At 53.9% G+C, this 27,001-nt stretch overlaps 2 protein-coding genes across 6 annotated transcripts in view; one reads left to right on the top strand and one right to left on the bottom strand.

Annotated features, from left to right (window-relative positions):
• ST14 (ST14 transmembrane serine protease matriptase) overlaps positions 1-21,281 on the top strand; it is a 37,048-nt gene extending 15,767 nt beyond the window's left edge. For all 5 annotated transcript variants that reach the window (XM_026097300.2, XM_026097299.2, XM_026097298.2 and 2 more), the window contains 18 exons: positions 8,564-8,723; positions 9,014-9,141; positions 9,825-9,895; positions 10,384-10,544; positions 11,000-11,035; positions 11,511-11,748; positions 12,029-12,168; positions 12,611-12,708; positions 13,009-13,118; positions 14,109-14,239; positions 15,143-15,247; positions 16,033-16,140; positions 16,766-16,879; positions 17,083-17,208; positions 17,589-17,775; positions 18,279-18,553; positions 18,933-19,069; positions 19,728-21,281. In XM_026097300.2, the coding sequence (XP_025953085.2) occupies positions 8,564-8,723; positions 9,014-9,141; positions 9,825-9,895; positions 10,384-10,544; positions 11,000-11,035; positions 11,511-11,748; positions 12,029-12,168; positions 12,611-12,708; positions 13,009-13,118; positions 14,109-14,239; positions 15,143-15,247; positions 16,033-16,140; positions 16,766-16,879; positions 17,083-17,208; positions 17,589-17,775; positions 18,279-18,553; positions 18,933-19,069; positions 19,728-19,889 (2,487 nt within the window). In that variant the 3' untranslated portion in view covers positions 19,890-21,281. The remainder of the gene's footprint in view (positions 1-8,563; positions 8,724-9,013; positions 9,142-9,824; positions 9,896-10,383; positions 10,545-10,999; positions 11,036-11,510; positions 11,749-12,028; positions 12,169-12,610; positions 12,709-13,008; positions 13,119-14,108; positions 14,240-15,142; positions 15,248-16,032; positions 16,141-16,765; positions 16,880-17,082; positions 17,209-17,588; positions 17,776-18,278; positions 18,554-18,932; positions 19,070-19,727) is intronic.
• A 3,410-nt stretch (positions 21,282-24,691) lies between these two features.
• On the bottom strand, positions 24,692-26,691 carry LOC135323473 (trafficking regulator of GLUT4 1-like). Its single transcript, XM_026097302.2, has 2 exons — positions 25,916-26,691; positions 24,692-25,393 (listed from the first exon to the last, which is right to left on the bottom strand). The coding sequence occupies exons 1-2, from the start codon at positions 26,024-26,026 to the stop codon at positions 25,235-25,237; spliced, it is 270 nt and encodes an 89-aa protein (XP_025953087.1). The 5' UTR covers positions 26,027-26,691; the 3' UTR covers positions 24,692-25,234.
• Between the last annotated feature and the right edge of the window lie 310 nt (positions 26,692-27,001).

Below are 27,001 nucleotides of genomic sequence, written 5' to 3'. Positions count from 1 at the left end.
TAAAGCTGCGTGTGTCAGGCATGTAAGGTGGTTTTAATTCCCGCTTCCCCCCAAGAATTATGAGGGCTTTTTTGTAAAAGTCTCTGCTGCAACAGAAAGGCAGATAGGAGTGTGGGTGCTTCCATGAGCTGCCGTGTTGCATGAAACAGCTGCCTTGGTAAGCCTGATCCGGGGCAGCGAGCCAAGTCTGTGCTGTCCTGTGCAAACATTAACTTAGTTTCTTCTGTAATAAACAGAATGGAATTCAGTTTCTCGTATGACTCAGGATGGTCACAGGGTGATCGAATGCTATAGAGAATTGAGCCTATGACTTGAAATAGGTGTGTGACTTATATCTTTCCCTATTGCACATGCCCTCTGTGCCAGGAAGGTGAGCAGTCTGGAGGACTGTGTGTCCCCTATTTCCTGCTCCATATTCCCTCTTTAGGTCAGATGCCGTCGTTTTATAGCGCAATTGCCCTTAATAAGGAACTGAAGAAGAAAAATAAAGTGCTGGCAAAGTTTCTTCAGGGCCCTACTGTCCGTGTTGGTGCAACACAGCATGAGTATGCCTCAACAAACAAAACTTAGCTCTGTGTATGCTATTTCCATGCTCTTCTTATCAAGAGTTTCTGAGAAGTTTATTCTCCTGAGACTCTGCTAAACAATAATGATCTCTTCCTGAAACAGCACCAGGGTTTTCTGCAAGGGCTGGGGCAGGAGTCGATCTCAAGAGTTGTGTAGCTGTACTTTGAGGTGCTTGGGTGAAGCGAGCTGCATACTGTGCACACCATGTGTCAGCAGCTTTTAGATCTTTTTCTTATGGGAAAAGGGTCGTTTCCTATTATGCCAGCACTACAAAGCTGGTGTTGGCTTTCAGTATAATCTGGGAAATTTCAGACAAGTATTGTTTCAGTCAGGCTTTGAAAATATAAGTTTCTCGTCTCTCTCTGCCCTGGAGCAGGTTAGCTGTACATAGTAAAGCCTTGGAGGATGCCCAAGATGTAAACTGCCTTTTGGAAAGGTCCATTTCTCTTCCTTTACTTGGCTCCTGGCTTAGCCACCTGAATGTGGACAGTTAAAATATCACCTAAGTGATGCTTTCCGTAGCCCCCCACCCCCATCAGGTCATTATATGAAAGTCTCAGGCTTGAGAAAATGAAATATTTTCACAAAATCTGCAGTGGGAAAAGGCTATGTGATGTGATCTTGCCCACTGTTTGCTCAAATAGAAGCCTAAGGGAGCTGTGCCGCTGATGCCGAAGGGAGCAGCTGACCCCCTCGGTTCAGCTAAGCAGTTGGATTTACTTGGACGTAGCTCATTCTGAGACAGGCAGTCTCCCTTCAGCAGGAATGAGGGATCTACAAGCCCAGCTCATTGACCTCAAAGGCCAGCGTGTGCCAAGGTCTGAGCCTGGCTTGTTGGCAGTACCCTGAGCTGATTGAGGAGCTGGTGGGTTTTATTCCTCTCCTTTCCAGCGCTGAACTGCCCATGTGATATTTTAGTTTTTATTAAACACCAGCTGAGGCAGGTGTGGCTGGAAAAGGGGAGGTGGGAACTGCCTCTTGGACACGCAGGCTAGGATCTGAAGGGTGTAATTACTAGACAGGAGTCAAGCCACATAGTCCAACTACTGTGCTTCATCCAAGCAGTCCTCCCCCAGGCCATCTCCCACTTTCGATTGCATGGGTTCCTTTTCTCAGCCAGATACTTTTTGTGAGGTGGTGGGTCTTGTGCAACATGCTGGACCTGCAGGTCCTGGAGCAGAGTGAGCGACCCAGGCTACGGAGAGGTAGCTTCTCAAGCCGTGCCGGCTGCAGGGCTGGATGAGACTGCCCTGGTCGCACACAGGCTCTTTCTCTTGGTGATCTCTGCGTCTTGGCCCTGAGCACCGTTGTGACAGATGAGCTGAGACTGGAATATGATAAAGGTCTAGGGAAGCAGCTGAGCCCCATCACCCTGTTGTCCTGGGCGTATAAATTAACCACTGGTGATAAAGGGTAGGTGAAACTCCTAGCCAGGAGCCCAGTAGTTCTATGGGCCGGCATCCAGTGAGCTAGACACAGATGCTGAATGAGAAGAGTAGTGCACATCTGGGAGGGGAAGGAGGAGCGGAGAGCAGTGAGGGCTTCTGGTGCCTGGCCTACATCAAGCTGTCTTGCTGGAGCCTGCAAACAAGCCAGGAATCACCCTGTGTGGGAGATGCTGATCCCAAATGGACCAGTGCTTTGTAAACATCCCAGAAACCCTTATCCTGAGGAGTTCTACTCTGTGATGCTTCCTGGCCTTTGCTGGAGGATATTTCTGCTTTCCAGTAAAGCATTTCCAGCCCAGAGTCTACTGTGGCAGCTCCCACCACCTCCGTGTGCCTGCTGGATTTCTTGATGGCAGAATTAGTCACTTCTGCATCTTCTGGTTTGTCCAGTCAGGCAGATTACAGTTCCCATCTAAAAATAAATTATGTGTCTGGTTTACAGAGGAAGAGTGGGGAGGCTTGTTTACGCACAGGATTCGCTGCTCTCCACGCTCTCTGCTCTGAGGAGTTGTGTGCAGGAGACCACCAAGCACTCTATAAATTTATCTGTGCACAATCCTTTTCGAAGTTTCCTCACTGACTCTCTACTTGGGGAAACTGAGGCACAGAAGAACTGGTGGACCCAGTAAAACCAGATGAAGAATGTGAGAGCCCCGACCCTTGGTTTTGTTTCAGTGGATTATCAAAGCATTGTAGAGATGAGAAGGACTTGTTTGGGATCACATAGGATACTTTGGTTCACCGCACCATGGTTCCCAGCCTGGGGCTCTGACCACTAGACCACCAGTTTTAGGCTCAGCTCTTGTCAGCTTGGACTGTTGCTTGCTCTTCCAGCTCAGCAAAAGGCTTGTATATTCAAGGCAGCCCAAGGGGAGTTTAGCACTTTAATTCCTAACTCTTCTTCTTTCCCCTCTGTCCCTCCCAGGTATTTTCAAGAATCCCAGGCACATTCTGGTGTAGAAGATGCTCCCTTTTGTCCCATTTGTAAAATGGAGTGGGACATGGTGCCTTGGAGAAGGGTATTTCCCTCTGTGCCCCTGAGGGTTACCGTTGTTCAGAAAACCTCACTCTTGTACAGAGAGCGCTTTTTGCTGCCAGGGGATCCTGTGCTGATGTGTCCTGGCTCCTCGTCCCAGCAGCAGGAGCTTGACGCTGTGCTGAATGGCTGGCCGATGTCTTTCTCATCCTTTCACTTCATTGGCATGTGACTTTCCTCCCAGGACGCTGCATGGCTGCAGCGGTCAAACCAGCCTAGCCGATGCTCTAATCTGGAACCTCCCTTCCTCCAGCAGAGATCCCTGGGGTGATTGATGGTGAGGACTGAGTGAAGAGGAGCAAGAGGAAGTAACTGAAGCTGTGACTAATGTGGGGAGAATATCACGGGAGGTTTTCTGTTATTAACGTTTATTGAAATAGTTTCCGTGAGAATGATGGGAGACTCAGACCTTGAGTCACTCTGTGCTAGTGACTGGTTCCTGGAGAGTCACGGATGAGGTGAGAGCGGGACATGCATTCAGATCCTCTGGCCTGAATTTACATCTGTACGTGCTCTTGTGATGAAGGTATTCCAGAAAGGGAATGTGTGATGCAAGGGAAGTGTGCTTGCAAGCTTGCGGCTGAAGGACATAAACTCTCAGTTGTGTCTCTCTCGCTGTAACTATGATCTTTTGACCACTTCTTGCTTTTTGTCTCTGGTCTCTGCTGGTTTCTGTCTAGTTTTGAGAAGTGGTGGCCGGTGCCGTAGAGGAGCTACTATTCCCTGATGGGCAGCAGTGGCAGCACCAAAGGGGATGTGTAGTGCAGTAAGGAGCACGGCACGTGGAGCAGACGCTGGTGCGGTGCCGTGTGGATCCCGTCATGTCTGACGCTGAGGCCAAATGGGTGCTTATTTGCGCTGAGCATAGACAGGGAAGATTCAGCCTCTTACTCAGAGCCCTGGACAAGGGGCCTCGTTTGAAATCTTTCTGGCGTAATCCAGTTGAACATTCCTGTAGTGCTTGCGGGATGCTTCAGATCCTTTGCCTAGTTTTGGCAAAATACGAGCCTGGGATCACGGTTGCTTACCCAGCCTGCAGCATGCAACGGCTCTTCAAAGTGGTTTCATACGGATGCCTGTGGAGGAGGCTGGGGCCTATAATGGTGTATATAAGGGGTCAGAAAGGGAGAAGGTGAGATCTTGAATTCAAAACGGAGGACAGCGAAAGAAACCTCTTTGGATCCATCCTCATATACCCCTCTGGTCACTGGGCAACTTCTGGCAAGTAACACAACCTCCGTGACTGCTTATGCACTTACACAGGGGTAATAATAATAATAATAATAATAATAATAATCTCCGAAGAGTCTCCACACTCCTTTAATTACCCTTGGTGCTGTGGATGTCACTGCTGTCTCAGCTCTGGAACAAGGGCAAACTGACAGTGACACACTGGAAACATGCTCAGGTTTAACATCTTTAATTCTTTTTTTCCAAGAGGAGCAGAGAAATTCTCAGAAGAAAGGTCGCTTTCTGAGTTTTCTTGCCTAACTTCCTTTGGTTGTGCTGAAGCCACAAGAGAGGTGTGCATGTTTGTGTGCGTAACGGGGGAAGGGACCTGTATTTTCCTTCCTGTTTAATCACAGTGATTAATTGCTCCTGTCCAAGAGTTTCCTCTTTGCAAAGACATAACCTTTAGCTCTAAGAGGGTGTTAAAGTGCTTCAGCCATGGAGCTGAGTCTTGTAGAGCAGGATCTCCTACCCGCGACTGAGCCCCAGATTTGTCTGAGAGACAGTCTGGTGCCCTCGCCTTGCTTGCTGAAACCGAATTTTGGGGGATTTTGCAGAGGGCTGAAGGTATGCTCAGCCCTGGGGCTGCAGGCTGCGGAGCGGTCGCAGTCGTGGAAGATACGGCCGCGCATCTCCTCCTTGGAAAGGCCGGAGCTCTGGAGCCTGGAGTACATCGCTTCCGCTTAGTGATGCTGTCCCCACGGTGAGCTCTTTTGGGGCAGGACTGTGGCTCTCTGTGTGTTCGGTGTAATGAGCGGCTGGACGCTGGAAGGGCTGTGAGCAGTACAGATGGCGATAGACCATTGCTATCATGCTTTCCTAGGGAGACGAGGCTTTGAATAGGCATCCTTTGCTCTCCCGGTGTCCGGAGCAGGCCCGAGTTCTTTGTGTCATTTTGCTTCTACCCCTGCCAGAGGAGTGTGTTATTAAGGCAGAGATTTAACAGCTTGTGTCCCAAAGTTGTTCCTCAGAACAAATACGGACACTATTTTCCCTCTCTGAGCTAAGGGCAGGCAGCTTTCTCTCGCTGACCCCAGGAAGTCTGGGCAAACTGCTGCTTTGTGAATAGATACATCATTTAAGCCCTGGGGGCTGTTTCCTTGCTGCAGGCTCCCGCAGGTGTTAGAAGCAAATTAAATACCTTTCTTTTGCAAAGAGCAGGACTTATTGGAAGTCATGGGAAGGCTTGGCTCTGCAAGCGGCAGCACAGTGGGAGGTGGGAGATGCTTGCGAGATCTGCGGCCAGATTAGTCTCTTTACCTGGCAGGGCTGGGCTGGAAGGGTCCCAAGCAGAGGGCTTTTTGGGGGGATGTCTTGTATGCTTTGGAAACCGATGGGAGCCAGATGGCTCTTCCTGGATGTTCAAAGATGGGGAGTCAAGCTTAAGGCAGTCCTGACTTTAAATGAACAATTTCTTGACTTAAGTTTCCTTGGTTTGCGTTTTCAAGTTTTTATCTGTGTGATTGTGAAAGCTAAACAGTTATTTCCATTTTAAGAGAGCGGCAGCGGCAGTTTGTGCCTTAGCAGAACTTAAAGGCCCTGACAGAAGGGACATCACAGGTAAAGATACACCCGGGAGAGTTGGCAGGGTTGCAGGGTCAGCGAAAGAACCGTCCTGGGATCAGAGCAAGGGTCTTGCTCGGTGTCTGACAGGGTCAGTAGCGACTGCCTGGAAGAGGCTACAGCGATGTGTCCCTGGTGAATGCTCCCAGGATCCGGTGACCTGCAGCTCCAGGACTTCCCAAGCCAGGTGGGGGGAATGGCTTGGTGGCTAATATCCCCCATGGGATTTTCTTCTGTGGCTCTGGTAGGTCTTTTCTTCTGGTGGGGGCTCGATATTGAAGGCAGACACACTCTGGCACTTCAGAGCTGGTGTGGTTCAGGCCATTTCCTTTTGCTCCACCTGATGAAGTAAGTAACAGATCCCCAAATGAATGAGGGCTTTTTTCACCTCTGCCATGCTGTGGTGGAAAGCTGTCGAATGATAAATTCAGATTATTCTGAAAGTAAATGAGGTGAAGACTAATATGTTCCTCTAATCTTGACGGCCTTTTAGTAAGTGTTCGCAGAGGGTTGTTTACACAGCCCTTTGCAAATGGGGCGTAAGGTGCCTCCCCTGCCCTGTCTCTTTTTATTATAAAGGGCCCAGGCCAATCCTTAAGGGAGGAGAGGCTTTGGTGAGGCGAGGAGGGTGGGAGGAGCTGTGGGAGGAAAGGACATGGCAGGAAGGGACAGAGGCTGGGTTAAGGAAAGGGCAGAATGGGTGGGTGAATGATATAAGCAGGAGCTGGGCTATCCTAGAAGGGGAGGTTTGGGAAGATGAAGTGATAAAGCCAGGGCACCAAACAGAAGTGCAGAGAGGGCAGCTTGTCAGCTGGGGCCGGAGCAAGAGCGTAGTGTGCTCGGAGGTCTCTCTGTCCTTGGTGACTTGATGCTCTTTGCTGATTTTTTTTTTCCTCTGACTTTTGCGAGTTTGTGGCATTTCAGTCAAGGTAGCTTGAGCAGTTGGTATATGTTTATGTCAGCCCTGGGCTCTCATACTAGCTGGGAGAGGACTGGCAACATCTGATCTGGCATCGTGCTTGCGGGGACAAAGTTACCTCTTCCAAAGCGTAGGAACTGTGTTTGAATGCCGTGAGTTTGTGCTAGTCGGCACTTTGTGGTGCCGCGTTGTTGCTGTCTTCCAAGGCCCCGTGTCTGTGCCCGGTCAGGTCTGCAGCTGCTTGCAAGAGCTCTGCTCATGTTGGAGGGCAGGGAAGGTGGGACTGAAACCTCTCTCAGGTTTGTGGTTTTCTCCAGACTGCTGACCTGTGGCTCCTCTCTCTCAGCTACACCCTAGATTTTGTAAGAACAGCATTAGGTAATCCCTCCTCCTTTCTCTGTGGTCTGAGTGGACACGCGAGGCAAGCTTGTCTCATCAAGAGCATGCTGAGATGGGAAGGAGGGTGTCCCTCTCCACCTTGCTCTGATTTGAGGATGAAAAGTGCTACTCCGATTCTCCGCCTGGCAGGAGTGTTTACGGGCAGCAGGTACCTGGGCAGGGCAAGGATGGAGGGCAGGTGAGCGAGGGCCCCGGGCTGGTGAAAGTGCAACTCCGGTTGACGAAGGGCTCGCTGACGCTCCCTGCCATCCCGCGTTCCTGCCCGTGCGTGCGCAGCTGATACGGGGCTCTGGGTTGTGCCGGGGACCTTCCTCTCGTGGGGCAGCAGCTCTGCGGTGGGCTTAGGTTCAAACTCTATGCCTGCCTCTGGCTCACTGCGCTGGGAGCTCCGGAGCGCGTGCGCCTGCCGAGCGGGACCCCTGCAAATCCAGCCTGCCTGCTTGCACGGTGGGGCTCTGGCTGCCGCTTTCCCTGAGCCGCTGGACCCTCACCCGGTGGGAGGCACCGCTCCGGAGGAATATCCCAATCCCAGGAGAGCTGAGCGGCCGCTTAGCCCAGGGCCCTACTGCCGTGGGACGCCGAAGCCCGGAGTCCTGCCTCCCAGCACGGTTCCTTCCCTCTGAGCCCTGCGATAGCTGCGCATGGCAGATGTTTTTCCTCTTTACTGGGTAGCTGCCTTTAAGAGCTGTTCTTTCTTAGCCAAAATGTTTGCTTCTGGAAGTCTGGCTGGGAATGGGCTGTGGGGATTCGTTGTGTGTTTCCCAATTTTTTTGCTTGCTTTCTTTTAACTGGTGTTTGCCCTGAAGGGAAATCCCAGGCAGAAATATAGGAGCTCTGTGTCGGACCAGGAAACATGCAAAGAATTGTGTGAATGTAAAGGTGGAAGCAGCTCGGTTTCTTCTTCTACAGGAATGCTATTTATAGCTTGTGACGGTGACACACCTGTCACACAGTGAGCATTTTGGAGGGGTGAATTTCTGGCAGCAGTTTCATCTGCCGGAGGGCAGAGATCTTGGAGGTTCTGCGTTTGTGACGTGCCACGGTCACGGGGTGTGTGTGGACTTGCCCCAGCGTTTGCTTGAACTGATCACCTTGGATGAGGCCCAGAAAGGAAGTAGGTGTTTGTGCGTGATGAAAAGTCACCTACTGATGCTGTGTGTCTGCAAGCAGAATCCTTCAGGGTTCGTCCCGGTGGGAGGTGACCGCGGAGCTGCTGGCACCAAGGGATGCTTTGTGCTCTCTGTGGTGCTCTGAGGCCGCAGGACGGGAGTTGCACTTGACAGATAGTTCTGCTCTATCCTTTGTGCATGACTTGGGTGCTAATTTTGTTCACTGTTGGACCTCTCTGAGCCGAGCTTTAGGGATGGCCTTTTCACGGCTCTGCCATCTCTCCCCTCCTAGGACATGAACAACCTGGATGAAGGGGTGGAGTTCCTCCCTGCTATGAACTCCAAGAAGGTGGAGAAGCGTGGCCCAAAGCGATGGATAGTCATCACCATCGTGCTCGTCGTTTTCCTACTCGTCTCTCTTGTCACTGGCCTCCTGGTCTGGCACTTCAAATGTGAGTGTGATGTTAAGCCACAGCTAATTCTGGAAGGGTTGGGCGGTGGCACGTCGGGCAATGCAGTGGGTCATATCCCCGCTGCCCTGAACTTGGAAGTGATTCAGTTACCACGTGTTGCTCACACGTGTCCTTTCTAGCTGCTGCAGTAACACCGAGAGGCCCCAGGCAGCTCCAGAAGTGGGGGGATGCCATTTCTCACCCCCTGCCCCGATCCCTGTCACTGGGGACTTGCTGTGCTGCAGTCCTTGCTCTGACAGCCTTTCTCTCTGTGAAATGTTACCTTCCAGACAGGAACGTGGCCGTCCGGAAGGTTTTCAATGGCCACTTGCGAGTTCTGAACTGGGAATTCCTCGACGCTTACGAGAACTCCAGCTCCCCGGAGTTTGCCATCCTCGCCAAGAAGGTGAAGAGCACGGTAAGAGGTTTCTTGGATCCCTCCCGCTCTGAGCAGGCCTGGGTGTTTCTCTTGCCCTGTGACTGCAGGGATCCTGCATATAAGGCTGCTGGGAGTTTTCTCACACCTCTAAGTCTCCCCTGTCCTCGTGAGTCGCGTGGCGCACAGGGCTGTGTGCAGGGAGCATGCCTTTTAATAAGGTCCCGCTGTCAAACACCAGCCCAGTGCCACGGTATCTCCCTGCCCCTGAGACCCAGCGTGCCATATGAGGCCAGCTGGGCGAATCCCAGGCTTGGCAGACCAGTCAGGTCTGGTGTTTAGGGTCAGAGAAGAAAAGCAGCTCCGCAGCTGAGCAGGTGGCAGGCCTTGGGCTGAGGCAGGAGCCAGCTGCAGGGCCGTCCGCCCTCAGTGCCGAAGACGTGGCAGGTCTTGCCTTTCCCCTCAGATTTATGTTCTTGTTGTGCTTCCCCTGGAGAAGAGCAGGGAGAGCTGAGTCAGAGCGGGGCTGTAGTGTGCAAGAGTCTGGGGACTTCTGGGGCTTTTGACTCCTCCTCTTCCACCCTTTGGCCCCTGCAGATTCCTGCAACCCAGGGGTGCCTGGTCCATGCCCTGACTTTCCATGACAGGCTTGAAGCTCTGTCTTTAGCCTTCCCCCCCTCCCTGTTTCTAAACTTGCTGAACATCCTTCTCTAAACTCCTTTTAGGTGGAGGACATCTACAAGAGTCATGCAGATATCGGTCCTTACCACAAGGAGACAATAATAACTGCATTCAGGTGAGCGCGAGGAGGTGCCGTCTGAACCCGGGCTGGGAGTGGAGGAAGGCGATGCTGGGAGTCTCACACAGCTTGAGACCCTCTTTCCTGGACCCCTGTGGACGGACGCACCTCAGTAGCCATGCTGAGCGGCCTGGTCAAGGGTGGACAGGGAAAAGCAGCCTGAAAAGCCTTCTGCTAAGCCAGAGTATTGTTTTCTGCCAGTCTGCCTTGCTTTGTGCTGAGGGAGATGTCTTGTGAAAATCAAGGCACGGTGCAGCAGAGCCTCACAAAACACGGTGGGTGGTGCCTGGCAGCTTGGAGAGGGACTCTCCAGGCTGGCAGAGGCCTTTGCTGGCCCGCAGTTTGTTTAGCTTATCATTGACACTCTCCCTTCCCCATGGCCACCCTCCAAAAATGGCTTATCAAGGAGCCTGGCCCCTTTCTGTGGTACTTTGGCCCTCCCGTGTCTGTTCTTGCTCTCACCGCATAATTGCCCTTCCCTGCAGTGAAGGCAGTGTCATTGCCTACTACTGGTCAGAGTTCCTTGTCCCCAAGTACCGGGAGAGTGCCCTCGACAAGGCCATGGCTGACAAGCAGAGCTTGATCCAGAGGCTGAACCCCCGGCTGCGAAACCCGGTGTTGAAGGTGGAGTCGGTCGTCGCTTTCCGTGAGTGCTGGCTCCGCGGTCGCTGGGCCTCAGCGTGAGACGGGGCAGGGGAAGGGGGGAGCACCGCACACAAGGTGCCTGGCGTTTCACTGGGCGGATAAGCTGCTCATCGCACCCCTCCTTTGGGTGCCTCTGGCTGCGGGGGTTGACCTGCTGTACCAGCACAGCCTTGGTGGCCCGTGCAGACTGGGGACGCCTGCGTGGCCTGCTCCCCTTCAGCCGAACTCTGTGTTCTCCTCTAAACCTGTCTGGAGAGGGCCAGGGATAAATCCTTCCTCCTGCAGAGGAAGAGCTTGATCTCTCGGGTCCCCAGAGCCCACAGTGGGGCTCTCCCTGGGAAGTGTGGGAGCGGAGCAGCTTCCCCTGGCCAGCTTGCAGGTAGACACCCCTCAAGCACGGCCAAATGAGACTAACCACAACCCAAAGGGTGACACCGCCTCTGTTTCCTCCTGCAGCTGTTGACCCCAGCATAGCTCGTTCCTCGCGAGACAGTAAGTAGAGTTCTTCAGTCTCACTGCTAATAGCCTCTTTACATCCCAGGGCCTCTCTGGGGTGGTTATTTCCTTCGTGAGGGTGGGAAAGGGCCTGAAGAAGGGTGCAGTGTGTGCGAGGCAGACCTGCATGTGCTGCTCAGAGCTGATTTGGGGTTGGCCATAGTGTGGTACAGGCCCTAGTGTTACCTAGCAGTAGTGGGTGGCACAGTCTACACTTCCCAAGTGCCTCACGGTGTGGATGGAGGGGGATGAGGAAGGGTACTCCCCAGGAGAGAGCACGGTGCTGGCATCTCACTAGGGACAGCCTGCAGGCAGGCGAGGAATAACATGAGTGCCGCACTCTGTATCTCAGAGAAAGACAGGACAGAACTCCCAGGCCTCAGCTGTCCTCCGCTTCGTAACCTGCACCCGGAGGAAAGACCTTTCTTACTCCTCTTTTGCCCTGTTAACTGTTCCCTGTTCTCCTGGGCAGATAGCTGCATTTTTGCCCTCCATGCCAAGGAAGGGGAGATCACCAGTTTCACCACGCCAGGGTTCCCCAACAGCCCGTATCCCAACAATGCTGTCTGCTACTGGACACTGAGAGCTGATGCCAACTACGTCATCAGCCTGACCTTCAAGACTCTGGAACTGGAGCAGTGCACAGAGGGGAGTGACTACATCAAGGTGTACAACACTCTGAGCCCTGTGGAGCATGATGCTGTGGTGAGGTGAGTCCCCTGGGGCTGGGCCCTCCTTCCCCTTGGGTGAGGAGATAGGAGGGAGAGGGGTTCACGTTAGCTCCCGGGATGGGAGGAAAAGGAGTTAGGTTCCTGTATGGCACTAAGTCCTGGTGTGAGACGGCAGGGTGATGCTGGTCTTCAGGAAAGCCCTGCTGGTAACTGAGCTCATGTCCCTGCTCTGGGCTCATCTGTGCTGCCCGGGACTCTCTATGCATCTAGCATCTGTGCATCTAATGGATTTTGTCCGTTCCTTTTTCTTTTTTCCTAGGCTCTGTGGGAATTATGCCCCTTCCTACAACCTGACCTTCCTGTCCTCCCGGAACGTCATGTTTGTCACACTTGTTACCAACAAGGAGGGGAGATTCCCTGGCTTTAAGGCTGAGTTCTTCCAGCTCCCAAAGATGAAAGGTGAGTGGAGGCCTTGGCCCGGTCCCCCACCGCCTCTCCCTGCCGTGGGCTACTGAACAGGGAGGTGCAGCTCTGGCTGCGTTCAGGTTGCCAGGGGTGTTTTCAAGCCTAGGAGACCTGGGAGCAGGTCACCTTCTGGCTCTTAGAGCTTGCCTTGCCCACAATGCTCTTGGCCGCTGTAATGATGTCCCCCGAGGAGGGCAAGATAAGAATTATGTTGGATTAGACATGCAGACTGATGTGTACAGGAAGCACCTAATTGGTCTCCTGGGTTTGCTCTAAGCCTTGGAGCAGAGCTGCCCTCTCCAGAGATCAACTTAACCTTGTTAGAGGCAGTTGCATGTGCCTCTCTTCCTGCCTCGGGCAATAGCCAGCTAAAGCTTGGGAAAGCCACGTCTCTTTGCATCTCTTACCTGTTTTCATCTTTCTGCTCATCTTCTAGCCTGTGGTGGGACTCTGAAAGCAGAGAGTGGCACCTTCACCACTCCCTATTACCCAGCGCACTACCCGCCTACCACGGACTGTGTCTGGAACATAGAGGTAAGAGACAGGGCCCCCTCTTTGCCTTAATTACTCTATCAAGTGAACCTGCTTGTACAGTACGTGGTGCAAGTGAGCTCGCAGCAGCTAGGCAAGCAAACTGACTAAATGACAAAGTGAGGAACAGTGGCTTTTTGGGGAGCTGGTTTTGGTCTGTTTCTCTTCTTTGCTTCTTCAGTTATCTTCTGTCCCTCCCTCCAAATGCAACCCTTTTCCCAGGAAGCCTATTTGCATTTTCTGTGCTCCAGAAAACAGTGCGCCCCTGACTCTGCTCCCTTTTGCCCCACCTCCTCCTTGCAGGTCCCCTCAAAAAAGAATGTGAAGGTGCGTTTCAACATGTTCTTTGTGCTGGAGCCCGGGATCCCAGTCAGCTCCTGCACCAAGGACTACGTGGAGATCAACAGCACGAGGTAGGCGTCAGGCGCTCTAACTCACAAACAAGGTTGCTAGTGGTCAGTTTGGGCCCTTTGAGGGGAGGGATTGTGTTTAGTTATATGGTACCTGTGGTTTCCTTGAACGAGTGTGCTGTTGCTCTTTGGGATGTCGTCAGGCAGAGGGTGCTTGGGTCTGACCTGCTCTTGTAGTTTGTTGCCTGATGGAGAAGGGGGAGCCACACACATGGTTCTGGAGATTAGCCCGTGGGCTTGTTGTGTGCTGCAGCTGAAAAAACCCCCCAAAACGCAGGCTGTGAAGCATCACATCACATGCCTATCGTGCAGAAAGGCAGATCTCTACAGAAACATCTGGCGTGATTTTGCTTGAATGAGCAAATCTCTGTTGTTAGGGTAGTCGCATTGCGTTATGTGATGCGTTTACTGTTACATTTGCTGTTTGCTATTACACAACTTAGTGTAAGCTGGGCCAAAAATACCACTTGGTGCTGCGCAGGGGAAGTGAGCAGTGTTGCTTCACAATGTTTTGGGCAAGAGAGCTGACCCTTCTGTGAAGAGATGGAGTTTCAGGGTGAGAATCTGGATCCACAGCCCTGGCTAGTTCTTGCAGTGAGGCCTGTGTAGCGGTGCTTCCTACTAACCCACCCGATGCTGTGGCGTTAGTCTGCCCGAATCCAGAGACACAACTGATCCAAGACCAAAGAGATGCAACGATCAGTGCGTCAGGCAGGGGTTTTGTTGAACTTGCTCCTAAATCATTGTCAAGGTCACAACTTGGTGGTGTTTGCTATTTGTCTAAATCTCCTGATGACTGCAGCGAAATTTGGCTCCTATGCACAGACCTCAAGGTTCAGCGATCCACGCTGGGATCAGACCTCTTGTTTTCCTGCCTCCTTTGCTATCGAGGTGTGTGAAGTGACCCCGTGTGGTGATGGAGGATTCAGGAATGGAAGGAAAGCTGCTCAGTGCTGACTCTGTAGCATTAATCTTTGCTCTCTTTCCCTCCAGGTACTGTGGGGAGCGTTCCCAGTTTGTGGTGGCCAGTACTACCAATAAAATACAGGTCCGGTTCCACTCAGACTCGTCCTACACAGACACCGGCTTCTCTGCTGAGTACCTGTCCTATGACTCCAGCGATCGTGAGTTGAAATCTCGAGCCTGTGGGGGGAACTAATTTGCCTCGAGTCTGCTGCAGACTAAAGAACTGGCGGGTGTCCCTCATCTCCGCTTACGTTGCCCTATAAATTGGGAAGCGCGCTTTCCTGGGGCATTAGGGGCATGGCTGTTTAACTGCAAACCAACTTGTATTCCTGCGTTGTTCTGAGAGAAGGTGTTTTTCATGTTGGGTGCTGTAAGCAGGCTACCCTGAACAATGGCAAAGTTGCGTGCTTTGCAGAAATTTGGCAAGGGGGACCCCGTTCATTCTCTGACATTAGTCACAGCCACACCGGCTTCTCCCTGCTGAGTGTGTAGGAATGGGTGTGACACGATGCAAATTACTGGCTAGGTGACCCCAAGGGCAATGCAAGAACGAGGGGCCGTGGTGTGAAGCGAGCAAGAACTAGATTCAAAAGGAAATTCTTGTTGAAGCAGGGAGCTGAGTGGCAAAGCTTGCCCAAGGATGCTAAAAATTGACACGGGTGACTGGACAAGCCAGCGAAGGAGAAATCCGCTGAGGAGAAATCATAAAATGCACAGAAAGCATATGCACTTAGGAAATCTTGGAGCTGAGAATTGCTGGTGGCTGGGGAGAGTACAGAGGAGCTGCCTTGTCCATGCTTTCCCCCGAGCATCTACTTACAGCCACTGTCAAAAACAAGACCCTGGGCTTAAATGGACTTTGGTGCAACCCCTGATGGGCTGTCTCAGTTACGCAGCTCAGGGAGCGGCGAGCCTGGGCAGTGGAAACCCGCTCCGCTAGGAAGCAGAGCAGGCTGCTAAGAGCAGTGGCCACACCAGCTGTCCGGAGTGGGTGACACTCGGTGCAGGAGAAGGGGACAGCGGGAAGGCTCACGCGTCTTCATCCCTTTCCTCCCTTTCAGCCTGCCCCGGCAAGTTTGCCTGCAAAACTGGCCGCTGCATCGACAAAACCATGCGCTGCGACGGGTGGCTGGACTGCACAGATGGCAGCGATGAGAGATCCTGCAGTAAGTCTGTCCTTTATTTCTTCTGCCTTGTTACGGGAAGGGCTGTGCTGCTCGAGGGTGACTGGGGGTATGTGCTCTGGCCTCGTTCTGTTTAACTGCTGCTGATCTGGAGGATTTAGGAGGGAAAAATCAGGGCTGGATGTGGCCAGCTACATCCCTCTTTTACAATCTGGGCATCGTGAGAGGAACTGCAGAGAGAGAAACCGCTGTGTGGGCTCTCTTTAGCAAGGGTCGTGCAGTGCATCCTGTGGCTTGCTGAGCCGCTGTTTTGCCGGAGAGGAACTTGCGCGGAGGTGATGAGCCCATCGCTTGGTGGCAAAGCTCTGCTTTTGCCTCCTTTCCAGCACTTTTCCAAATGCTCCTTACCTGAGGGGCAGGTCAGCAAACTGGGTATTTAGGTACTTTCCTGCTGGTTGTAGCAATTGTTTTTTTTGAGCAGTTGCCTCTGGCTCTCCTGCTGCTCTTAGGCTTGTTTAAGGTTGGTGTCTTTGTTACCTGGCTGAGACATTGCAGCACTCCAGATAGCTGTGTTCTCCGGAGCCGTGGAAATGCTGTGTTTTAGCACAGTGCATGTATACGTGTGTATGCACACGTGGCCCCAACTGTTGTGGTGTTTTCTGGTACGCTTGTTCCTGTGCGCTTGGATACCCGCTGGGAGAGCTGCCCAGATTTCCCTGTGGGGCTGCAGTAGATGCAGTGACACATCTATAGTTGGTGACTCCGTGAGTGCGTTTGCCGGTCTGTCCCCTGATTTCTCGTCCTGATTTCTCGCTGTTCCTTTCCAGCCTGTACCGACCAGCAGTTCAGGTGCCAGAACGGCTGGTGCAAGCCGAAGTTCTGGGTCTGTGATAACGTGAATGACTGCGGCGACAACAGCGACGAGCTGCAGTGCAGTAAGTGCCTTGCACCATGGGCGGAAGGGTCTGAGGGCTGGAACAGGGTGAAGGGGAGGGTGGAGGCATGCTAAGCGGAGGAAGGCAAGTGCCGTGCTGGAGACCTGCGCCTGAGGAATCCAAAATGCCAGCCTGGCACTGGGCACAGCGAGGCCTTGGCTGGAGCGCTGCAGGAGCCCTGAGCAAGAGCTCAGAGGAGAGAAATGAGGATGAGCAGAGATGGAGGAGGTAACATGGGCTCTTGGGAAGGAAAGGATTGCACAAATTGATGATATGCAGTTTGGAGAAGAAAAGGCGGGGGACACAGGAAGCAGATGTTTATATGTGGCTGCTGCAAGAAGAAAGAGGATAAATGCATCTCTATGTCTGCTGTAAGACAAAGGAGCAAAGGCCTTATGGTTGTGGCAAGGGGGACACAGGGGCAACTCCAGATGAGACTCTTTGGGATGGGATCGTGTCACTGGAGGCCTTTGGGAACACGGTAGGCAGAGGCTCTCCCTGCCTGGGAGGAAGAGATATGGGCACGGCCACGTGTTAGAGGTACTGCAGGATTTGTGCCCGGTCCTTCTGTGGGAGGGTGTCGGTGCCCCGTCCTGCCGCTTCTCACGAGCTGCTCCTTCCCCAGGTTGCTCCGATGACAGCTTCAAGTGCGACAATGGGAAATGCATCCCCATCACGCAGAAGTGTGACGACAAGGATGACTGCGGAGACGGGAGCGACGAGGGCAGCTGCAGCAGGGGTGAGGATGGGCTGTGGAGGGGTCCTCCCTGGAAATGCAGCCTCTTACAGACAGCTCGTGGCTAGGCACCTCGGCGTGCCTTTTCGCACGTGGCGTTGTCGTCCTGGGGACGGCGGAAGGGTAGAAGAGGTGAATGGCTCTTGAGCGCTGTGACTTCCCCAGCACTGGGACTAACCCTTCTCCCTTTGGCCTACCTGCAACAGCCACCACAACAGTCTCCTGCAAGGAATACATGTACAAATGCAGCAACGGAAAGTGCGTCAGCAAGCAGAACCCGGAGTGCGACGGGGAGAAGGACTGCGAAGACAGTTCTGATGAGAACAACTGCAGTGAGTACCCCAGGGAGGGAGGACGGGCGTTTCTGGGCTCGGCCTCTTAAACGCGTGCTTAAGACTGGCGGAGAGAGCTGCTGGGCATTTCAGCCTGACGGTCTGGATTTGAAAACAGCCAACCACGTTCTTTAGCAGTGTGCAGGGCGTCTGTGTTGCTCAAGATGTTTAAGGAGGGCTTATGCTGATAGTATAGGGGTTTGTCTGCGCATTAACTGACATGGTCAGTAAATCTTTTAGCAAATTTAGCAAACCGTTTGCACTCCTGTGCTGATAGCATCAGCCATCCCTGGCATAGGTAATATTCCCAGAGGAAGGAAGGGGAGGTGCTGAGTAGAAACCAGAGTGACTAAGTGCCTTTGCTCCTTTCCTCCCCGCAGGCTGCGGGATCCGCTCCTACACTAAGAAGTCACGGATCGTCGGTGGGCAGGACTCAGACGTGGGCGAATGGCCGTGGCAGGTCAGCCTCCACGTCAAGGGCCAGGGCCACGTCTGCGGGGCCTCGCTGATCTCGGAGCGCTGGCTGGTGACCGCGGCGCATTGCTTCGGGTACCTGCAGGGCATCGAGTAAGTGGGAGCTGGCGCTCTGCTTCTGCCAGGTTCGCTGGATCGGGGGCCGCCTCGCTAAAGAGCGAGGAGACGCTTAGTGCGGCTGTTTTGTAAGACAAGCTTCAGGGTGCTGTGAAGGGCCCAGTCACTGTCCTCAGACAGCTTGACTTTGGATAGGTTCTTGTCCTGACACGGAAGCAGCCGTTCGAAGTAGACATGTATTTATTTGTTAAAACATCGCCTCAATGCCCTGCGCTCTTGCAGGGGCCTCTGCAGGCACTGCGGTGATTCAGGGTGGTGGGATTCGGGGTGGCGGGACCAGGGCAGGATGGCCAGCCCGGTGCACTTCCATTTTCAAGCATTTGCTTACCCGAGAAGGAAAAATCAGTTTCCACCAGGACAGGTGCTTCTCGGGGAAAAAAGTTTCAGGGAAACTTTTTAAGATAGAGGTTAAGCTAGGACATCTGCGCCAGTTCTGCGACTGGGCTTTCACGCTGCCCTGTGCGTTGTGACTCTCGCAGTTACTCGGACGCCAAGCTGTGGACGGCCTACCTGGGACTGACCGACCAAAGCAACCGCAACGGCGCCAACGTGCAAACACGAACGATCAAGCGCATCATCTCCCACCCCAACTTCAACGACTACACCTTTGACTATGATATTGCTGTGATGGAGCTGCAAGAGCCTGTCACCTTCTCCTCCGTTGTCCAGCCCGTCTGCCTACCCGATTCCACCCACAACTTCCCTGTCGGCAAGGACCTGTGGGTGACTGGATGGGGAGCGACTTCAGAAGGAGGTGAGCGCTGGAGGTGCCCGGTGAGGTTGCGGCTGGGGGAGCGCGTCGACATATTTTAGCGTACGGCTTTAGGGAAGAGGGGAGCTGGCTGTAGCTTTGCCTCTCTCTGAGAAATTTGCAGCCTATATGCGTTAGCTTGTCTCGAGACTGAAGGCCAACGAGGTTCTCTTGGGATTGCACGAAGATATCTCAGGCCTGCAGGGGAAAATGGCGTTAGGAGAAAGCGGGTTGTTGCACTGGGGACTTACCTGGCAATTAGTCACGTGCTCAGCACGTGGGGCCTGAATGCAGTGTGCAGGTACAAATCTGTGCAGGGGAGGGCCCGGAGGCTTAAAAAGGCCGTGCGCTCTTAACCGATGTTTGCCCTCCATCCTCACAGGCAGCGGTGCCACCATCCTGCAGAAAGCAGAAATCCGGTTGATCAACCAGACCGTGTGCAACGAGCTGCTGTCCGGCCAGGTGACGTCGCGCATGATGTGCGTGGGGATCCTGACGGGTGGCGTGGACGCGTGCCAGGTAGGAAAGCAATGCAAGAGCACTAGTTTATCGGTGTTGGTGGTGGTGGGGGTCCTCCGTTAGCAATAGGGGCCATTTGGTCAGCCCTTTTTTATTCTGGTGCTTTCGCACGTATTTCCACACTTAATATAATACAAATCAGCAAGGCTCCACCTTGGTTCGGGCAACGGCCAGATTGGAAGAGGCGTGAGCAGCAAATTATACTGACGCATGACTTAGTCTCAAAAACTGCACACCAGGTAGGAAAGCAGAGCACCAGCAGTCTACTCTATTGCTGTTACTGAGGGACTTAGTATTTACCGCCCCTTTGTTTAGCCCTTTTTATTCTGGCACTTTCACTCATATTTCCCCACCTAATGTGTTTCAAATCTGTACACTTGCTTCTTACTTGACAGAATGGCCAAACTGGAATGGGCGCAAACAGCAAATTGTATTGACGCCTGAGTTAGTCTCAAAAACAGTTAGAGCTGTGTTACAAGTCTTAGTGCTGTTGAAGGAAACCCAGCTATGCTTGGCCTGTTTTTTAGATTATTTATCAATTATTTTTGATTACTTATGAGCTTCTGTGATTGTTTTGATGATGCTTTGTCACACTTTACGATGGGGCACGGTGCTGAATTGGTGCTTATGTTAACCTTGAACATTTGTTTCTGTGCAGGGAGACTCCGGAGGGCCGCTGGTCAGCGTAGAAGCCAACAGTCGGATATTCCTGGCCGGCGTCGTGAGCTGGGGCGACGGCTGCGCGCAGCGACAAAAGCCTGGCGTCTACACCCGGGTCACCAAGCTGCGCCAGTGGCTCAAAGAGCAGACAGGCCTCTAGGGACATACTCATCTTCACATGGACATGTAAGTTTTGTACACTGCTGGCCAGGGCTGCCCCAGCCACGGAGAAGGGAGGCTTTGTGTGCAGCGAAGCGCAGAGAGCTGCCTCCAACGTGAACTTCAGCCCTCCCTCTACCTCGCCGCAAGCGCCTGGGACTCCCACCCGCAGACCGCGACTGCAGCTCTCTTCAGCGCAGCAGCAAAAGACTGGAGACAAGCGTGGAGGACCTCCTTGTCTGTATTTAATGTGTGCCAGCGAGCCAGAGCTGCTGTTTTAGTTTAGCCCTTAGTAATCCCACCCTGACACCAAACCTCAGTTTAAAACTTAATGCTTGGACAGAAGTTTCCCATTGTGGGCAAGCTAGTGTAGCTCCCAGGAAGAACTGGAATGAACAGCCCATCAAGATACATACAAATAGGAGAAAAAGAAGAAAAAAAATTAATTAAAAAAAAAAAAAAAAAAGAAAAAACACTTTGTGTTTTTAGAAGCAAACTTTATTGGGACGGGTTCAAAAACAGCTTTTAGAATATATTCTATCTCCTGCGTTTGTTTTCAAACTGCCGTCCGCACCCCTTTTTCTGGTCATGAGTAAAGGGGGGGGGTTCTCACCATGGGGGTGGTGGTGGATCCCTCAGGATCCCTCCCTCGGCGCAGTCCCAGGCCGTGGCGTCTCTTCCGTCCTTTGGCCGACTTAGTTTCTGTTCTCCTCTGGGTGGGAGTTGCCGTAACGAGTCCAGGGCTGCAGCACTGAGGGAGACAGTTGTGGCTGAAACATGTTCACTCACCTCAAGGGACTCGTGCGCAGGTCTACTTGCACGCCCAGGTTATCCGTCTTCTGACTTGAGAACTGGTCAGATTGGCATTACCACAATGTGCCTTAACACTACGCTGTGGTTTAGCTGCTGCATCTTCTCGCTTTAGCTGCTTGTTCTCGCCAGGCAGTGCTGTGCCACCACGGGGCCAGGGCAGCAGCGAGGCGCAGGGCTGGACACGTGCTGGTACACGTACCAGTGCAGCCCATGGTGCCTGGAGTACACTTGGTGACTTCCTCGGTGCAGCCAGGTGCTTTGCTTTGCTTCGCACGTGGGGCAGAAGTGATTGAATGATTTCCTGCAGCTTGTCCCCAGCCCTGGTAACAGCGGATGGCTCTGCCTGCGCCGAGGCAGAGACAGTCTTTTGGCCCTTCTTACTTTTGTAAGAGATGGCAGCAATGTGACTTCTGAATGTGCCGATTTGATCTCCCTTCTTCTCTGTAGCCTGTTCCTTGCCGTAGAAGAGCACACTCCAGGTGACTTCGGTTAGCCATTCCTCACCTGTAAATACACTGTTTTGTAAAACTCTATATGGAATGGAGATGCTCCAAGTCTATTAAACTGAGATATTTTCTAATACTCTGGTTGTGTGGTTATCTGGGGGCTTCTCTGGAAGGGGTCCCAAGCTGGGGAAACCTGCACCGATCCCTGAGGGCACCCAGGCCCAAGTTGGACAGCTGTCCCCACGAGGAATATTATATATAAAGCTTGTAGCACTCCTCTTTACAGCAGCTTCAGCAGCTAGATTCAAGGGCTTTCCAAGTCAGGGGTTTGTGGAGAGCTCCTGGGGGATCCAGTAGGGTATTTTCACACTGCTCCTTTGAGTAGGACGTACAAGGAGAGGTGCTGACCATCTCCAACACAGGGAGGTTCTTGAGGCAACTTCCCAGCTGGAAATTTTTATGTGGCACCTCCCACCCCCCCCCCAGCATGGCAGACTCACCTCCCCTGTTCAGGTCAGACGCGCAGGAGCTGGTGTGGGTCACCACGCCGTGCTGGTCTGCCTTCCTCCATGGCTGGTGCCAGGTCCCAGCTGCACACTTAGGCGTGCTGCTTCCCTTCAAGTGCAGGCAAACAGACCCTGAGGAGGGGGAAAACAGGAAAAAAAAACACCCCCCCCCAAAAAAAAAAAAAAAAAAAAAAAAAAAAGAAACCCCACATACCACAACCCAACAACAAAACACAAAACAAAAACAACCATTAAAAAGAAAAACACCCACACAGAAAAACCTCCAACTGTTTCCAGCAGCCGAAAGTCCAGCCTGGGAACATGATGCAGTTGGTTCTGTGCAGCATCCGGCTGCTCAGTTCCTCCCCAGTACCTGCTCCAGGAGACAGGATGATTTTTAACTGCTTTATCATCTCATCACTGAGCTTTACAAGCAGCGATGCCTGGCAAGGTGGATTATCACCTCTGGCACGCCAGCAGCAGGGCTGTGAAGCCTCGCAGCAGGATACTGCAAGAGTAGTAGGCTAGTGGGACACCCACAGCTGTCTCTGCCTAGAGAGAGCGATTCTCTGGACCCAAACACCAACAAGGACGTGCGTTTAGAGCTGTGCTCACACGATGCTGCAGCACCATGAAAGCGTTCACTGTGGGCGCGTTGCTGACCCCTGATCGCTGGCAGGAAGCTGGCGCATGGGAGCTGGAGCAGCACCCAGGGCTGGGCCGCAAGCCAGGGCATCCCGGCAGCCACAGCTCGGTTCCAGCCGAGCTCTCACGAGCGTGGCTTCCCACCACATTTGGTGGGGGGGGAAAAAAAAGTAGAGTCAAAAGCAACAAAAAAAAAACTCACCACACTTGTTCTGGTGCAGATTCCCTGAAAGTATTATTTGTCAGATGATGCCGTGAAGCGCTCCTCAGCCTCAAAGCACAAAATACTCCAGTGTTTTAAGCCGGTTACCTGCAGCAGGGATATGTGGAAGCCGCTGCACAGCCACAGAGGTGGACGCTCTTCCAGGACGCACGAGCCGGGGCTCCAGCTAAGGTGCACTGTAGCTTTGCGCAGACACATGAAAGCAGTGATGCGTTGGACAGCCGAGTGTAGGGTGCCAGGCTCTGCGTCGCTGCGTCTCTCCCTGGGGCCAGCCAGGCTCTGCACTCCTGCATTCCCAGCAGAAAGCAAGACGGTTGACATAGGCACAACAGGCAGGTCTGCAGGCGTTTGCTGATTTGGTATCCAAACTGCCTTCTGCTAGAGGTCAAGACTAACCCTGTCCTGCTGCCTGGGGGCCCCCCCCCGTTCCCCACCCACAAGCTCCCATTTCCTGCAGCTTTTCTTACCTCCGTCCAGCTTCGGTTCCTGTTTCACAGCTCGGGTGGGCTCCTGGGCACGGACGAGTCCCGCGCCGGCTGGGCGTTGCGCGCAGCAGAGTTGTCCGCTCCCTGGGGCCCAGGCAAGGCCAACGCTATCGCCAGAATAGGAAGGGGTGGGGGAGAGGAGAAAGTCAGCCAAACCCCACATTGCTGCACTCCCCCCCCCCCCCCCCCCCCCAATCAAATGGGTGCCCAGCGTGCTCAGCCCTTGTCGGGACAGGCTTTCTGCTGAGCGGGGAGAAACCAGCTGCGTGGGGAAATCCCTTCCTCCTTATTTCTTGTAAGCACAAAAACGAAAACCATCCGGGGGGGGGCGGTGGGTGGGTGGGGGAGGTCCGGCTGCCTTCCCAGGGTGGGTGCTCGGGGGTTTCCTGCGGCACGTGCTGCACCGGGAGCTCCCTCCCAAAGCAGCACTAGCTCAAATGCTGGCACCAGACCGGCACACTTTGCCATAGGGGCCAAGCGTCCAGGAGGTGCCGATCCCTGACGCCCTGCCAGCATGAGGTGGTCAATGCTGGACCGCAAGTGAGAACACAGCCAAAATATTTAGCGTTTCTTGCTCTCCCACACACAGCTGGAGCAGCCCAGCCAGCCGCGCTCCGCTCCTGCCGCCCTCGTGAGCCCCAGCGGGGAGGTGGCACAGAGCTTGGGGGGGGACCAGGTCCCGGTGCCGGACCCTCCTCGCACGTCCCCACGTTGTGCAGCCGGCGGGAAGGGCACAGACCTTTCCCCATCGCTTCCTACTCTTGTTTAGCACATTAGCGATTCCAGGCTGCCCCTGCTTTCGGCTGGGACTCGGAGACGCCTCTTACTCGCACGGCTGGATGAAGTAACCTAGCTTTAAAAGTCAGAGAGCAACGCACGTACCTGACAGTCTGCGGCTGGGTCAAGACCTGGCGCAGGAAACGCTTCTTCTTTTCTCTGCGGGGTAGATAAGAGCCTTCATTTCCCCTTTATTGCCACAAAGCATCAGCTCTCCCATCTAGCCTCCGTCACCAGCAGCAAGCCCAGCTTCGTCCCCTGTACCCGAGACCGGCATCACCTGGGGAGAAGAACTGGACGTTAAGAGCACGTCTTAGGTTACGTGAGCAGGCGCAGACCTGCAGCGGCTTGTCGCTGCCCGCAGCAAGGGGACACGGCCGGCAGGACGGTGGCACCAGCAGCTCCGGTACACCCTACTTTCCTGTCCTCGATTTGACTGCACTTTGCATGAGGCTGGGGACGAGCTTCCCACATCCCCTGTCTCTCTTCACCGCTCTGAGTCAGAGGGTCCAGGTTTGCTGCAGACCAGTTCCTGCGATGGCCGAGAAATAGGTCAGGTTTTCACAGAAATCACAGTTTTCTAGGCTGGCTTTTGCTGGTTGCATTCAAGTCGCTGCCACAGGAAGGTCAGAAGTTAAAATAAGCGCATTTCAGTTCTCGGAGGGATGGAAACTCTTACCTGACTCACCAGCCGCGTGCGTGGGCTACAGCGAGGTCCCTCCATGCTGCAGGCCAGTGCCAGTGCCAGAGCCAGGCTCGGGGCCGTGTCCCTGCCGCGCCGCGGTCAGGCTCTACCTGCTCTTTGCACAAGGGACTTGTATCCCCGCTGCTCCCCACAGCCCCGGCCTGCGTCCTCAGGCAGGTCTGACATCGAACCAGGAGATCACACACCGAGGAGTCGAGGCGGGTTGTTACGAACAAGCCGTTTATTTAGGACGACGCAAAAACCAGCGGGGAGAGCAACGTCCCATGCAACAACCTAAGTGTAACTTGTCTGGCCTTGTGCTGAGCGTACACACAGAGCTAAGCAGCAGCTTGCAGCGTTGAGCTATCACAGAAAAGAAAAAAATACATATATATATAGGCAAGCACAAACAGCGGTTTGATTCCACACTGTCCCAGTTTGCAACTCCCCCACCCCACAGAAGATTTCCCCGAACCTGAGGGCTTACGAACGCATCTTGTCCAGGCAAGGCAGAGCGCCTGGCAAAGAGCGGTGCCCGACTGGGGACTCCACCTAAATCCACGGCCCTGCAACGCTGGTGCGAGAGCATCTAGGTCCTTTTGCCGGCAAAGCTCTTGCTAACTACCAATAAATTTAGGAAAGGGAAAGCAGCCAAACCAAGTAGCATTTCAAGACGGACTTCACATACACAGAGTCCTGCACCGCTGCCCTGGGACTCTGGGCTCAGCCGAAGCTTTTCCCGGACGGCCATCACGGCGGGCTCCGCTCAGACCCTGCTGAGGAGCACCTGCTGCTGGCTGATGCAGTAGATCATCACGCCGATGGCCACCAGCCCCAGCAGCAGCGCCAGGCAGTTGAGGATTTTCGCGGTGTGAGAGGCAGCACGCGCTCCATCGATGTCCTGGTGCCGCAGGCGTCCCTCCACCTGCGGGCAGAAGGACCGGCCTGAGACCTGGGAGAAGCGCGACCGTCCCGAACGCGGGAGACCGAAGCTGGCGCTGAGACCAAGGGAGCGGCAGCCCCGTAGAGGATAAGCCATACGAGGGAAGCAGGGGAGGAAAGGAGAACCTGCGATCTGGTTTCCAAAGCCTGGGACTCATCTATCAGTCTGCTCCTGAGAGCTCATATAGGAAGCAAGTGCCAGGTTTGGAAAACAAGTGCCAGGTTTGGAAAACAGCACTGGAAGCACCTTGAAAGCCGAGCAGGACAGCAGCTACAGTTAGGACGAACGGGTTCTTCCCGAACCAGCCAAAACGGACAGTTGTTCTAAACCCCCCAACAAAACCCTCCCTCACTTCAACGGGGGATCTCGCATCCACCTCGGAGCTGGGGGTTCACCTTGGCTTGGCTCTAGAAACCCCCTTTCAAGCTGTATCAGGCTCCAGCAGCCCTAGAGAAAAGCAGCAGCCCACCTCTCTTCCCCCACGTGGCAACGGCACCTTCTTACCTGTCCCGAGTAGTAGAGGGCGATCAGCCCCAGGGGCAGGCAGCAGCAGAGGATGTTGAAGATGGACCACCACTTGTAGGTGGGCACGTGCACGGCGCTGGGGGCTTCCATGGATGCCGGGCCGACGGGAGGGATGGGGAGCCGCGAGGTGCCTCTCCTGGCGCACAGCGGGAGCCGAGCAGAGAGGCGAAGGGGCTGCAGCCCGGGCGGGCGGGCGGGAGGGAGGGGCCTGGGCTGACTTCCTCAGGGCAAGGATGTGCCGAGCTGGCTGAGGGTGATGCTGCGGGCCAGAGAGACCACGAGCAGGGCGGGAGGGGGAACTGGATGCAGGAAGCGCTGCAAGGGACACCTGGGGCGTTCGCTCCCATCGCTGCGGTGGTAGGACCGGCGGCGGGGCTTCAAAGCCCTGCTAGAAACGTTGGCGTTGATGGAAAAAGCAAACCAGATAGGTTCGTATGGCACCTCACCGCCTGCTCCAGCCACCAGCTCCCCCCAACACAGCAAGCACCGCTGAGACTAAAGACCTCAAAACAATCATCTCTGAACTGCTTAAACATGCATGAGGTGGGCGGTGCTGATGCACGTTCGGTGGGAACTCAGCGAGCCTTTCCTTCCCCAGGCCACCACTTACTAGCACAAGCTAGTCGGTTCCTTTTGGCTAACCTCTCTACTTTCACCTAATATCCCCTGCTCTCTGGAAAGTCCCCAGCAACATTCGCCGCTTTGCTACGTGCGCCACGCACACCTCCATGGGTCCACGCACCTTCTGGGCCATTTAGAGGCCAATAAGTCCACAGGGGCTTGCACAACACCAGCGTGCAGTTGGAGTAGACGCGTTGCCCGCATCTACCGCGAACCGTCCGGGTGCTGGTACCCATCATGAGAACTTCCTCAGCACGCCATACTACCGGTAATGCCCGGTCATTCATGCTGCTGGCCACAGCACTTCTGTCCAGTTGTAAATTTGTAGGAAGATACTTTACAGACTTTCCTCTCTCATTTCTCTTGACCTACACAAGAGCGTTTTATTGGGCTGTGGGAGAACCTTGGCCCGACGCTGCCACGCAAGAAACAGTAATTAAAATT

The sequence above is a fragment of the Dromaius novaehollandiae genome, chromosome 21, assembly GCF_036370855.1.
Source record: "Dromaius novaehollandiae isolate bDroNov1 chromosome 21, bDroNov1.hap1, whole genome shotgun sequence".
Taxonomy (NCBI): domain Eukaryota; kingdom Metazoa; phylum Chordata; class Aves; order Casuariiformes; family Dromaiidae; genus Dromaius; species Dromaius novaehollandiae.
The sequence above is the reverse complement of the archived record's forward strand: the minus strand, read 5'-3'. Positions and strand labels throughout refer to the sequence as shown.

Coding starts and splice junctions, on each gene's coding strand:
- LOC135323473 (XM_026097302.2), bottom strand. CDS start 26,026: ATGGAAGCCCCCAGCGCCGTGCACGTGCCCACCTACAAGTGGTGGTCC. Junction 25,394..25,915: donor CCCTCTACTACTCGGGACAG/GTAAGAAGGTGC, acceptor TTCTGCCCGCAG/GTGGAGGGACGCCTGCGGCA.